At 38.9% G+C, this 13973-nt stretch overlaps 1 protein-coding gene across 4 annotated transcripts in view; it reads left to right on the top strand.

Annotated features, from left to right (window-relative positions):
• Positions 1-13973, top strand: part of rasal2 (RAS protein activator like 2) — a 108779-nt gene that overhangs the window by 8205 nt on the left and 86601 nt on the right. The window contains exon 1 of one of the 4 annotated variants that reach the window (XM_051952979.1): positions 11531-12148. The exons of 1 other annotated variant lie outside the window; for it this stretch is intronic. In XM_051952979.1, coding sequence (XP_051808939.1) covers positions 11677-12148 — 472 coding nt within the window. In that variant the 5' untranslated portion in view covers positions 11531-11676. Of the gene's footprint in view, positions 1-11530; positions 12149-13973 lie in introns of those variants that run through there. 2 more of the 4 variants (XM_051952977.1, XM_051952978.1) reach the window with 2 other exon arrangements.

The following is a 13973-nucleotide window of genomic DNA, read 5'->3' as shown; positions in this document are numbered from 1 at the left end:
GATAGAAAACAGAAATCCTGAGGCAGCATTGTTCAAAATATGAACTACCACACGTTAGTTTGGAGCCGTTTGGTTCTTTCTCTTGTTGATTCATTCTTTTTCTGTTCTTTTTGGGGAATTTTGTGGCTCTTGGTGTTTGTTTTGAGTAATTTTGTGGGTTTTTTGCTGCAGTTTTTTATTCAGTTTGAAATTTAGTCGGTTAGTTTGGAGCTGACCGGTTCCATCTTTGATTAATTTGCTTCTGTTTCTGGTCTTTTTTGTGTCTTTTTGTAGTTGTTTGCGTGTCTTTGTTGACGTTTTGTGGCTCTTGGTAGTTGTTTTGACTCATTTTTTAGTGTCTTTTGCAGTTTTTGGTGTCTTAGTCCTAATTTGGAACCGACTGCTTCTGTCTTTCTTGAATTTGCTTGTTTCTGGTCTTTTTTTTTTTTTTGCCATTTTGTTGCTCTTTTGAGTAACTTTGTGGATTTCTTGCATTTTTTTGTTTAGTTTGGAGCTGATTGGTTCTCTCTGGTTAATTTGCTGCTCCTTCTGCTCCTTTTGTGTATTTTTCTATTTTTTCATGTCTTTGTTGATGTTTTGTGGCTTTTAGTATTTATTTGAAATCATTTTTGTGTTTTTTTTGTGTGTTTTTTTTTTTTTTTGGTCTGTCCTGAGGCCCGTTAGTTTGGAGACGACTGATTAATTTTGCTTCTGTTTTTTAAAATTTTTGTTGGGTTTTTTTTTTGTGCATTTTTTGTTGACGTTTTGTGGCTTATAGTATTTATTTAAATAATTTTTGTGGTTTTTTTTTTGCTGTTTTTTTGTCTGGTGTCACTTCATTTTGAGCCGGTTGGTTCTTTCTCTGGTTGATTTTGCTTGTGTTTCCTCACTTTTTGTGTATTTTTGTAGTTTTTTTTCATGTCTTTGTTGATATTTTGTGTGTTTTGATCATTTATAGCAAGTTGGTTCTTTCTCTGGTTAATTTTACTTCTGTTTCTGGTCTTTTTGTATATTTTTCTAGACGTCTATTGCTGTTGTTCCAAACATGAAACATCAAACTTTTGTTTTACACCTTTATATCCGTCCTTCAATCCTTTCCTGCTACTTTGCTGAGTCCAACCATTGAGGCTGAGGAGCGTCGGTGGTTCGGGGCAGGAAGTCTTCCCTCCACGTGTTGGAGGCGACGCGGCGCCCGCTGAGCACCCCGGCGGCCATATTGGACGGGGACAGTGGGAGTTGGTTGTCAGCGGTCCAATTCGCACCTCGGCTTCCTGCTGGAGGTTTGAGTCGCCACGTTTCCTCTGAGGCCAGCGGTGACAAATGAGCTGATTTTCACTCTGAGGCTTTTTACAAATGTTGAGCCTTTAGAAGTAATTATTGGTGAAGAAAAGACGGATTAAAAAAAACCCTGCAAATGATCACCTGGTCCCAAAACGATAAAGACGCACCTGCAACATCCGTCACGTACGAAGAAACGTTCTGAGTAGATGAGCTGATAGTTAGCAGGTTGGTCTGGATGTTTCGACCAATTATTAGTAATAAAGAGCATTGACTAATTAAATGTAGTGTTTTATCAGCTTGTGATAACGGAGAACCTTCATTCATGACTAGATTTCTACATTACTGAGGCGACTAGAACTGAAGATGTAAAATAGATTAAATTACCTCCTGCTGATGTGACTGAGATCCATCCGTCGGTTCAGTTTTACATTCTTGTGGTGAGTCCAACCAATGTCCGCATTTAGTCTTTTAAGGAATTTGTGCAAAAAATTCTCCCAAAATATGACCGCTTTTGTAAATTAAATGTGAATAAATGGACTTACAGGAGAGACGGTTGTGTTTTTTTGATGTCAGATCAGAAAACTGGAGCAAACACCTCTGGTTCAGTTTAATATTGTAGATTTTATCCAGGGTCCTGTAGGGTGTTGACTGTAATATTCATTCTTGTTGCGTAACAGACTTTTTCACTCCGTTTGGCTCAGCGTCCGTCGGTTTAAGTCGTGTGGACTCGTGTGAAGAGCCTCAGGTCGGTGCGTTGGACAATGGAGGCTGATGGGAGCAGGAAATGGAAAGTTCCTCATGTTGTGTTCAGGACGGGGGGGCGTCCAGGCAGGATTTCCCCTCTGAAACAAAACAAGAACTCTGCGGACCAAAATAAGACGCCGTCTATTTCAGGACAGAGTGGAAAAACACCAGATTTATACAGAAACCGGACAGAGGCGGCATGGATCAGTGGGTAGAGTGGCCGTCTGGTAACTCAAAGGTTGCCGGTTTGATCCTCGGCCCGTCGAGCTCATGTCGAGGTGTCCCTGAGCAAGACACCGAACCCCTAATTGCTCCTGGTGGATCGTGGTTAGCGCCTTGCATGGCAGCTTCCACCATCAGTGTGTGAATGAGATGTATCATGTAAAGCGCTTTGGATAAAAGCGCTATATAAATACAACCATTTACCATTTTAGATTTTACAGAGAATCCATCCATCCATCCATCCATCCATCCATCCATCCATCCGAAGTCAACGTATTAAATCATCTGAATCTGGTTGTTTTATTCTAAAACAATTCACAAAATCATCTGATTTCTGTTGAGGAATAAAACAAAGACAAGTTAGCTGCACTTTTTTATAAAAATTGCTGTTTGCAAAGTTTAAACTCAACTTTTAGGACCAAAATTCAGCCAAATCGCCGACTTCTTTGACTCATTCTCAGCTAGTTTGTAGCCGACGACTTCTGTTTCTGATCTTTTTGTGCGTTTTTGTTGCTGTTTTGTGTCTCTTGGTATTTATTTTAAATCATTTTGTTTGTTTTTTACTGTCTTTTTGCCTGCTTATCCTGGCGTCAGTCATTTTGGTACTGGTTGGATCTGTCTGTGGTTAATTTCGCTTCTGTTTCTGGTGTTTTTGTAGGTTTTTGCATGCCTTTTTTGTGGCTGTTTTGAGTAAATTTGTGATTCTTTTTCCCGTTCTTTTGCCTGTTTGACTTGTTGTCAGTAAGTTTGGAGCCAGTTGGTTGATTTGCTTCTATTTCTGCTGTTTTTGTGTCTTTGTTGGCATTTTGTGGCTCTTTTGGTATTAGTTTTGAGTCATTTTGTGCAGGTTTTTTGCTGTTTTTTGTCCTGCTGTGGGTCAGTTTGGAGTTCAACGTTTAATTAAATGACTTACCCTCCGTTGGGTTGGACGAGTTCAAAGTGGTGAAGACGTGGGGGTGTTCTCAGGTAGTTTATTCCCCCTACAGCCAGTAATAATGGATTAATCCTGGATGACACCTGAGACTGAATCAGCAGTAAAACGCTTCAACCTTTACGTTCTTCTCGTGTCCAAATCCTTCAGCTCCTCCTGCAGACATCCGGCTAATTGAGGGAAACCGGTGCCGTTGTTTCCGTGTCAGATCAGGAGGAAGTAATCGGATTACTCCAGAGGGTGTAAACACAGCGAGTGTAGCTGTAACTACAGAGCAGGAGAGGATCAGTGTCAGATTAAAGTCTGAGTTGTAAACGTAAATTAGATTAGACGCTCGTCTGCTGAAGCTCTGCCGCCGTCTGTCTGAGGAACAAATGAAGGAGTTCAGTTTTACTTTCTGCAGGAATTTAAACACTTTGAGGAGAAACGGTTAAAAATCCATGAGAAGAACTGAAGCCAGATGGTTCCTCGTTAAACTTTTACATTAACTCAGATATATGACTGGAAATGTTTAAATATTCACCTTTATCAGCCCTTTATCCCCTGTTGTTTGTTGTCAACCATAAAGCTCGTAGAAGTGTCTGTGGGTCAGTTTAGCAGCTCTGGAGCTTTTCATCGTTCCACACGATTTTCATCAAGTTTTATTTTTCAGACACTTTTCAGGTTTTAAAAAAATAAGTTTAAAAGTAAAATTTCCTTCATAAAACTCCTAATTTCAAATTTTTGTTTTTTCAAATTGACTTGTTTTCTAAATTTAGATTTTAAATATGTATTAAATTTTTTTTAAAAAATATTTTGAACATTTTTATTTTTTTCATTTCAAAATTTGTTTTAAATAAAAATAATTCAGTATTTTTTCTGTTAATCAGTTTAATGTGTCTGAATTAACTCCAGGATCTGCTAACGTGCAACACAAGAAGGACATTTTTAAATAGAATGATTTACATTTACTTTCTTGTTTTAAAAATAGTTTCTAAGTTTCCATGATTTTAGAATTTAAATATTTGTTTAAAATTTGCCTTGTTTTCTGCCTACCAAAAAATTCTAAAATATTTTAATCATTTTTTAAAACATTTTTTCTTTTTTAAAATTAGTTTTAAATTAAAACAGAATTCAAGATTTTTTTTCTGTTAATCTGATGTCAGTTTAATGTGTCTGAATAAACTCCAGGATCTGCTAATGTGCAACACAAGAAGCACATTTTTAAATGGAATGATTTTTTACATTTGTTTTGTTATTTTTTTTCTTTACTTGTGGATAATTAGACTCCAGGTCAAACTGCTGTTTCTGATGAAGACTCTGCAGAGCGACTAAAAGCTCCAGCAGCTGCTAACGTCCTCCTGACGAGGTTTTAAACTTTCTGAAAATCGTTTTTGTCCGTCGTCTTGCAGCTCGGTGACGTTTTTCCTGCTCAGATCTTGAACTTGACGTCCAGATTCCTGACCCTCCCTCCGCTGGTATCCAGCAGCTGATCTACTGATGCTCTTTAGAGCCGCCGGTCGGTTATTTTTAGGCTGCTGACGGCAGCAGGGAAAGTGGACAAAGTGGAGGGAATTTAGTTTGTAGTTTGGTTTGTGGAGACACAAACTTTAATCTGTGATCTGATTGATAGAAATCTGATTTTTTTAGCATCTGAGGAACAAAAAAGTCTTTTTAGTTTGAGCTCAGTGAAATCCTGATTAAATCTGATTTATTCCAGATACTTTTAGCAGAAATGACTCTGGTTTTATGGTGACTTACACAGACCAATAATGATTTAAAGATTAAATAAAACATTATTAATCCAGATACTGGTCAGAAAAACAAACTGACAGAATTAATGCAGCAACTAAACAATAGAAAAACAATAAGACGTGAGTAAATACAGAGAATACGACTGAAATAAGACTAGAATAGATTAATGCTCACTGTTTTATCTTGGGGGCTGCTCAGCGGAGTAGTGGTTAGCACTTTCGCCTTGCAGCAAGAAGATCCCTGGTTCAAATCCCGGGATGGGCCAAGGATCTTTCTGCATGGAGTTTGCATGTTCTCTCTGAGCATGCGTGGGTTTTCTCCGGGTACTCCGGCTTCCTCCCACAGTCCAAAAATATGCTGAGGTTAATTGGTTACTCTAAATTGTCCGTAGGTGTGAATGTGAGTGTGATTGTGTGTCTGTATATGTAGCCCTGTGACAGACTGGTGACCTGTCCAGGGTGTCCCCTGCCTTCACCTGAGTCAGCTGGGATAGGCTCCAGCACCCCCCATGACCCTAGTGAGGATAAAGTGGTGTATAGAGGATGGATGTTTTATCTTGGTGTTTTCTGTTTTTTAAATTTGTTTTTCCAGCTGTTTGTCTCTTCTCGTGTTTATCTGCTTCTTAAGTCACTGTTTTCACCGCATATATTTTCTCTCAGTTTTTACTTGTTCTTGAACATACTCTTTTTCACTCCTTGTTTTTCGTTTGGTGATTTATTTGTTGCTGTTTCTCATTTGCTGTTTATAACTCATTGTTTATGTTAGGTTTTTAGCTCAACTTTCAATCCCTGTTTTATCTTGGTGTTTTGTAACTGGTTTTCTTATCTGTGATTTCTGCTCCTGTTTTTCCACTTACTGCTTTTTTACTCACTGTTTCATAACAGTTTGTTTAAGTCACTGTTTTTGATGCACTGTTTTTTAACCAGCCTTTTTTATTCACTTTTTCTCACTCAACATCTTTAACTTCCTGTTTTTCACTCACTCTTTTTCCCTTTATCCTGTTTTTTTAACTCGTTGCCTTCTAACCTGTTTTTATACTGACTGTTTTTCATTTATCATATTTCACAGTTTTTTTTCTAAACTCCGTGTGTTGCTTCCTGTTTTTAACTCGCTCTTTTTAATTGCTATAAATTGTAAGTCTTTAAATTTCTGGGGCTCTTTTGCTTACATTTTTTAATCACTGCTTACTTGCGTTTTCTGTCATTGTTTTTTTAAGCTGTCAGGTCGATCCATCAAAATCTGACTTTAACTTTTTTTTAAAGGATTTTCTACATTTCCAGGATGACTTTTTCTCTCGTTGTGTCTGTCTCTGTTCGGTTCAGTACGTTTAGAAAAAGGTCCTGGAGAAACGTCAGAAATATTTTCCTTGAATCCGTTTGATGTCTTGTCAAACATTCCAGCATTAATCTTTAGTCATTTGAAGTTTTCATTTAACTGGTTCTTGTTCTTTAATCTTCCTCTGAAGTCGTGCGTTTAATTCATGCTGTGAAACTTTTAATATGTTACAAAAATCACTTTTAATTCATTTTCTTTGGTCGTTATGGGAAGATTTCCTCAGACCATCACATGACGGGTGTTTTTTCTTGTTTTCTGATGTTTTATTGACCAACAGGAGACATAATTAAACCGATTACTGGTTCTTTAAGTTAACTTTGAGGCTGTAGTTTCTCCGTCCTGTTGACTTGGCTCGGTCCAGGACTCCTCGGCTTATCTTCACCGGTTTAACTCTGACCTACATGCAGCGTCGTCTCGACACCGACGCCTCGTTATCCACCAAACGCTGCATGTGGGTCACAGCCTTTTAAAGCCAGGAAGAGGAAGAAGGTTTACTGGGAGATCTGGACGGTTCTTCAGACGTTTAGCATGTTTTTTTTTTTTTTCCAGAAATTCAAACACACATTCTTTTGGGTTTTAATCCTCCCTGAGTGTTTGTGTCACATGTTTTAGTTGCTATCTGCTGAATGAGAATCAAACTCATTAAAAACAACCCTTAAAACTTAATAAAACATCTTATTTACCCTTATGTGTAGAGGCAGGTCGAGCAGAAATCTCAAACAAAACTAAGAAACTGATCATTAATAACACTGCCAGATAGGAAACAGCTCATTTATCCCATAATGTTGGACAAAAGTCTCTGTATTGTTTGACTTTATCCCACGTTTTCATCAGACTTGATCACATTTTTAGAGGAAGATCATTTCAACCATTTAAAAACTAGAAGCTCTGCAATTTTTCCAGCTTTGGAGAAGGATTGAAACTCATCAAGCAAACCCATCAGATCTTTATCAACACGTAGTTTCCTGCTTTGGAGAAATTAGACATACAAGCTGAGGAACGTTTTTCTCAGAGCGCTGGAGCTGATGAACAGTTTTGGTCGTTTATTTTGGAGTAAAGCATGCAGTGGTTTACTTTAAATTGGTCACTACTAATTCTAGAATTCCTGATTCCTTTTTAATCCCTCCTCATTAATCTGGTCTAAAACGATGTGGAATTTGTAGAGAAACACTAAAGAGGAAGAAAAACCCAAAACATGAGATTTACTTAAATGGACAGCAGCTGCTGGCAGAAACAACGAGGTCAGAAACGTCTGGGATTCGTTAAAAGTGTTGAGATAAAAATAATTTTAGTCTGAAGACGACATGGAAACAGTTTGTATGTTTGGACATCTAACACCAACATCTAGACCTCCATGAACACCAGTTTTTATCTCCTAACAATGAGTCCACATCAACATTTAGTCTCTTTTTAATAAGAGGCCCAAAGACTCGGCCACCAGGTGCTCTGTGACGAGCTCCCCTCCAGACCAGGCTCCAGGGAGAGGCCCCAGTTTCCCTAGTCTGGACGAGGTAGCGGCTTTCGTCTTTGTCACCAGGGTTTTCAGAATCGCTTTGTCTGGTCCCTCACCTGGAACCAATTTGCCTTGGGAGACCCTACCAGGGGCTATTGCCCCGGAGAACATAGCTCCCAGGATCACAGGGACACTCAAACCCCTCCACTCCGATAAGGTGGCGATTCTTTAGAAGGGAACACAGGACACAGGACAGGACACATGTATCAAAGAGTAGATACTGAGCAAGATGGTTATCTGTAGTTTACCGTAGCATTTGCCCGACACTCCCACCACTCCTAAATGAATGTAGAGGAAACACTGCAATTAGAGGATCTTCATGCTACCACCCTTGTTGAAAGATTGTGTTCTTTTTCCCATTTTAAGGGTCATTATGGGTAAATTTCAAGTCAAAATATCCAAAGACTGGAACCTTGTCTTGGCAAATTTGCCATACATCAAATTCTTCTGATGTTAGAGCCTCAAAGGTTGGGGAAATGTTGTCCAAAGACTGTATTTTAGTAGAAAAATGGATCCATCCATTTATAGACACTTAGAGGAGCTTCTTGGGGCATAATATACCACTGTAGTTTGAAGATTTTTTCACTTTTTCCAATTCTTAAGGCACAAAAATTATTCATAATTGTCATTTTGTACAAATTTCAGGTCAAAATACCCCAAAATGGAACATGGTCTTGTCAGACTTTTCGTATATCAGATTCTACTGATGTTAGAGGACTAAAACGTTAATGAAATGTCGACTAAAGTCTGTATTTTAGTAGAAATATCGATCCGTCTATATATAAACACTTATGAGAACATTCTTAGGCCACACTACCACCCTTTTTGGAAGATTTTGCACTTTTCTTTCAATTTTTAAAAGATAAAATCGATTCATTATTGTCATTCTGGACAACTTTCAAGTCAAAATACCTAAAAACTGGAACCTTGTCTTGCCAAACTTAGCACACATCAACTTCTTCTGATGTTTGAGGCTGAAAAGTCTTTATTTTTAGTAGAAATATGCGTCCATCCATATATAAATACACTTACAGGAACCTTCTGGGGCCGCAATACTTCCTTTATTTCAAGAGTTTGCATATTGTTTTTTTCATTTTTAGAGCCCATAAAGTGTTTATTATTGGACAATTTTCAAATGTTTTTGGAGACATTTCAAGTCAAAATAGCAAAAACCCTGTATCCTTGTCCTGACATTCTCATTAGAAGACTTAAAAGTTGGTGAAATGTCGACCAAAGACTGTATTTTTGTAGAAATATGGATCCATCCATTTGTAGACACTTTTAGTTTGAAGATTTATTTTCACTTTCTCCAATTTTTAAGGGGTAAAAATTATTCATTATTGTCATTTTGGACAAATTTCAGGTCAAAATAAACTAAAACTGGAACCTTGTCTGGTCAAACTTTCCACCCATCAGATTCTACTGATGTTAGAAAAGTTGGTGAAATGTAGTTCAAAGACTGCATTTTAGTAGAAATATGGATCCATCTATATATAAACACTTACAGGTACTTTTTGGAACCACATTTACATCCTTGCTTGAAACCTTTACAGTTTTTTCCATTTTAAAATTGCAAAAATTAGAGCCTCAAAAATTGGTAAAAAGACTGTATTTTTAGTAGAAATATGGATGCTTCCATTTTTAGACACTTAGGAGAACTTTTTTGGGGCCACAATACCACCTTTAATTGAAGATTTTGCCCTTTTATTCCCTTTGTAGTTCTCAAAAATGACTGATTATTGTAATTTTGGACAACTTTCAGGTCAAAATAGCTGAAAAATTAGGCCTAGTCTTTCCATATTTGACATGCATCAAACTCTACTGATGTTAGAGGACTTAAAAGTTGATGAAATGTCAACCAAAGACTGAATTTTAGTAGAAATATGGATCCATATGTAGACATTTAAAGGAACTTTTTGCTTTTTTTTAAATTTAAACAACCTTGTTCTTTGAAACGCTTCGTCATTAAAACCTGCTGGGATCTCCTGTGACTGTGTTTTTAAAGTTGTTGATTTTTTTTTATTTCTGGAACTATTGAACACTTAACACTTATGAAAACCTCAAAATTCAGCAAAAACATTGTACAGAAGTAATGAGACGCTGGAGCTGCACAGCTTGGTGAAATGACACTAACCGACCCAGTGTGCAGAAACGACACGTACATCTGAAAATATCAGGTTACTGGTGGTGTATTCCACACCTGTAGCTGTTATTCCCGCTCATTAAACACCTCGGTGACTGAATGGCCTTCAGGGCGTGTCGTGGTGATTTCTCAGGAGTGATTGCAAACATCAGCGGCTGTTGTTGAACACATCACATCTTCTTTCCTTCCCCTCAGACCAGAGCTGCAGGTAGAAACTCAGCCTCACGTGAGAACAGAAACCTCCTTGTTTCCATACGAATCAACACACAGGGACGTTTGCATCTTTCTGCTGCCGCCGTGCAGCTTTTCCTCCGCTTAGATCGTCCTCTGCAGGTCTCTGAGGTTTTAGCTGGAGCTCAGCATTGTGGGAAGCTGCTCCCGTTTCCTGTTTTAACAGCATCTGGAGGACGGATGTTCTTCAGCTGATGAATATTTATCAGCTTCCAGCTCAAAAGGCCGGAGAGATTTAACCCCTGATCCACTGCAGATCCAACAAAACGTAGCCGAGCTTCGTAAAGCACAAACTTTAGATTTATTTACAGCAAATTTATTAATTTTAACGAACTTTAAGGTTGAAATCTGAGTAAATGCGGCCAAAGTGATGCCTTAAAGTTAGAGAATATTTCAGTTTGGTTAATCAGTTACTGCATTTAAATAATTCTTTAAAGAAAAAGTCTGAACTCTGAGATTGTAGATTCTTAAATGTGAATATTTTCTGTTTTTGTTTTTTTTTTGCTTTCTGTGACTGTAAACTGAATATTTTTTGACAAAACAAGACATTGCAGAAACCCTGATGGACATTTTTCACCATTTTCTGTGATTTATAAACCAAAAAACTGTAATCAATATAATCTAGACAGTAATCAACAATAAAAATAGCCTTTATTTGCAGGTTCAACACATGTTCAACATGTTTTAATCACACAAAGCAACCACAGACGAGGTTTGCTGTAAGTTTACTATCAGTGTTTTTGTCTTTGTTTTAACATCTGTTTTTATTATTAATCTAAAATTCTTTCTTCATTAATCAATAAAGTGCGCTGCCCTGGAAATGAGGAATAAATTCAAATGCCTTTTTTACTTTGACCAGCACCTCAAAAAAAGAGATTTCTTTTTAGAAATATAAAGGACAAAAAACAGCCAGAAAATAATGATCTGGTCTGCAGAGGTCTCCAGGGTGTCGTTTCATGTCTCAGAAGAAAAATCTGATCTGGTTTGAGGATCTGAGGCGAGTTTTTGGAGGAAATATTAACATATTTATAAATAATAGTGCAAAACTGATCCATTACAGAAATTCTACCCTGAGAAAAGCTTCTTGAAAAACATTTATGTTCTCGATGGAACTAAAATTCTCCATTTAAACGCTGATAGTGAACCTTCCTCCGTCGGGTTTCTGTAGTTTCAGTTCGTTTTCTCTTCAGTACAAATTAAAGACGAACCGTCGTCGCCGTTTAAAAACAAACTGAGGAGGAGGAACCTGAACACACTGAACTGACTGCAGTTTCAGTTTCCATCGTTGGTAGGGGAAACCACAGCCTGCTGGTTTGACGTTTAGTGGAACCTGATTGGTCTTCGTCTGACACTAGACTTCCTCCCAGGAAGACGGTCACCAGCTTGTTGAGAAACGTCGAGGCAGCAGCTCGACCCGCCGTCGCCATGAGGACCGACTCCGTCCGGCTCTGATCTGAACCCGTCGTCGGGTTGGTATGTTGGAGTTGGAGCACAGCTGTCGGCGATCCAGCTGTGGAGGCTCCATCTGCTCGCTGCCTGGAGGAAGCCTGTGTGAGCTGGACCATGAGTGGAGGTGGAGCCTCCCCTGAGGGCCTCCAGGGTCCGGTCCAGGGTCCCCATCGGGCATGGCACCAGTACAGGAAGCTCTGGAGGAGATCCGACCCCCACCAGGCTCCGGAGCATCCGCTGGACCGATACAAGTGGAGAACATCTGGCCAGTGGGCGCCGAACAATGAGCAAATCACAGAGCCGCCTCTCCTGAGGCTGCTCAGCTTACCGAGGTTCAACACCCCCCCAAACCCCAGTGGAGATCAGTCCGACGAAGACCGGGCCAGGACCGGTTCTCTGCGAAGGATCATCCCCTTCTTCCGGTCTCTGTCCGAACCCGGAGCCACCGGCAGCTCCGAGAGGACGACGCTCAGGAAGGCCAGATCGGAACGTCGAGCGACGGCCGTCAGCAGCTTCATCAGCTCACTGCATCGGAGGATCAGCAGAGTCCTGGAAGGAGAAGCCGAAACCGACAGAGGAGAATCTGGTAGGAGACGATGAGATAGTGGAGGAAGAGGGTAGAGTAGTCAGATAAAAACAATCAAATACTAGTCAAAAATGTTCTAGATTTAATAGCAGTGTAATGATTGTACACCACGTCCAATAACCAGTTCAAATTCTGTTCTAAAACCAGTTTAAAATAAGTTAACTGGATCTAATCCAGTTAAAAATGAGTCCAGATCAAGTCCAAAACCAAGTCGAAAAGGAAATCTGAAACCATTATTAAACCAGTCTAAGAACAGCCATTAACCAAGTCCAAAACCAGCCCAAACTCAGGTAATAAACCAGTTTAAAAACCGTCTGAAAACAGCTGTAAACCAGATATAAGCCAAGCTTAAACCAGCCTCAGGTGAGTCCCTAAGTGGGGCCCAAATCAAGTCTGAAAATAGGTTAGAAACAGCTGTAAAGCCGGACTTACCCAGTTTAAAACGTTTCCAATAATCAAGTCAGTAATTATGTCTGAAAATGGTCTAAACACAATCTGGAAACTGTGATTATTTAAGTCCAAAACAAGTTCAACCTCAGCTCTGAAACCAGTTTAAAAACAATCTGAACACTGATGTAAACTGGGCCTAAACCAGCCCATAATTAGTCTAAAATCAAGTCTGAAATCAGTCCTGAACCAGTATTTCAGCCGTCGGACAGATTAAATGGTCACCTGACACAGTTTTCCTGCTTCCTGTCGTCTTCATTTCATTTATTATATCAATAATTTACACAGCAGTCGAATCGACTTGGGTTAGAGCAGAAGCTTCTCTGCACCAGATGTGACACAGTTTCTGTCAACATCTGTCCTCCTGGTTCAGGTTTGAGGAATCAGTCGTGTTCTGTGGTTAAACCTTATTTCCTGAGGAAAACCACCACTGTCCTTGGCTGCTCTTCCTCCTCTTCTTCCTGCTGATTGAAAGCTGGAAATCTGCCTGCAGCTGCTTCACTAAACATTTACATTCACGCAGGAGCACTCGGCCGGCTTGAAGGTTAAGTTATGCTAATTGCATTTTCCACTCCAGCATCACATGATCTGCAGACGAAATGTTTGGAGTGAGGAGATAATAGACGTGGGTTTCCAAGCAGAACTCACTGCTGTCATTAGTTACATGAAGAGGCTCCTTGGACTTTTTATATTTGTCTTATTTAGTTCTATTTATGTGACCATTTATTGCCTGTTTTCTAGCATTAATGTTTCGTCGTGCGAGTCTTAAAACATTTGTAGACTGAGCCTTTACCAGTTATGAAATTGATCCAAATTTGGGACCAGAATCAAATCTGAACCAAGTTTAATATCCAAAAAAATTCCTAAACCAGTTGCAATCCCATTAAGACAGGTCATAAACCAAATCAAACCAAATGTTGTACAGCCCTTTGCGCTGCTTTCTTTGTATGAAAAGTGCTCTATAAATAAATTTGATTGATTGATTGATTAAATCTTAATCCAGTTTGAAACCAGTCCAAAATCAAGTCTGAAACTGGTTATATAACGATCCAAAACCAAATCTAAATCCAGTTTGAAACCATTTTTCAAATAATCTTAAAACAGTCAAAAAGCCGTTGAAGAAATAGAAAAAAATATATAAACCAGTTGTTAACCATGTCTGACACAAGATGGAAACCAGGTTTAAAACCAGTTAGACAGTCACTGTGAAAGTAGACTGAAACCAGTTTGAAAACAGTTCTAAACCAAGTGAGAGACTAGACCAGAACCACTTAGAAACCAAATGTGAAACCAGTTTTAAAACGGTCATAAAGTGGCTTCACACTAAGTGAGAAATGAGACCAAAACCATCTAGAAACTAAATTTGAAACCAGTTTTT

The sequence above is a fragment of the Acanthochromis polyacanthus genome, chromosome 9 (genome assembly GCF_021347895.1).
Source record: "Acanthochromis polyacanthus isolate Apoly-LR-REF ecotype Palm Island chromosome 9, KAUST_Apoly_ChrSc, whole genome shotgun sequence".
Classification (NCBI taxonomy): Eukaryota; Metazoa; Chordata; class Actinopteri; family Pomacentridae; genus Acanthochromis; species Acanthochromis polyacanthus.
This window is presented reverse-complemented; position numbering and strand designations above follow the sequence as displayed.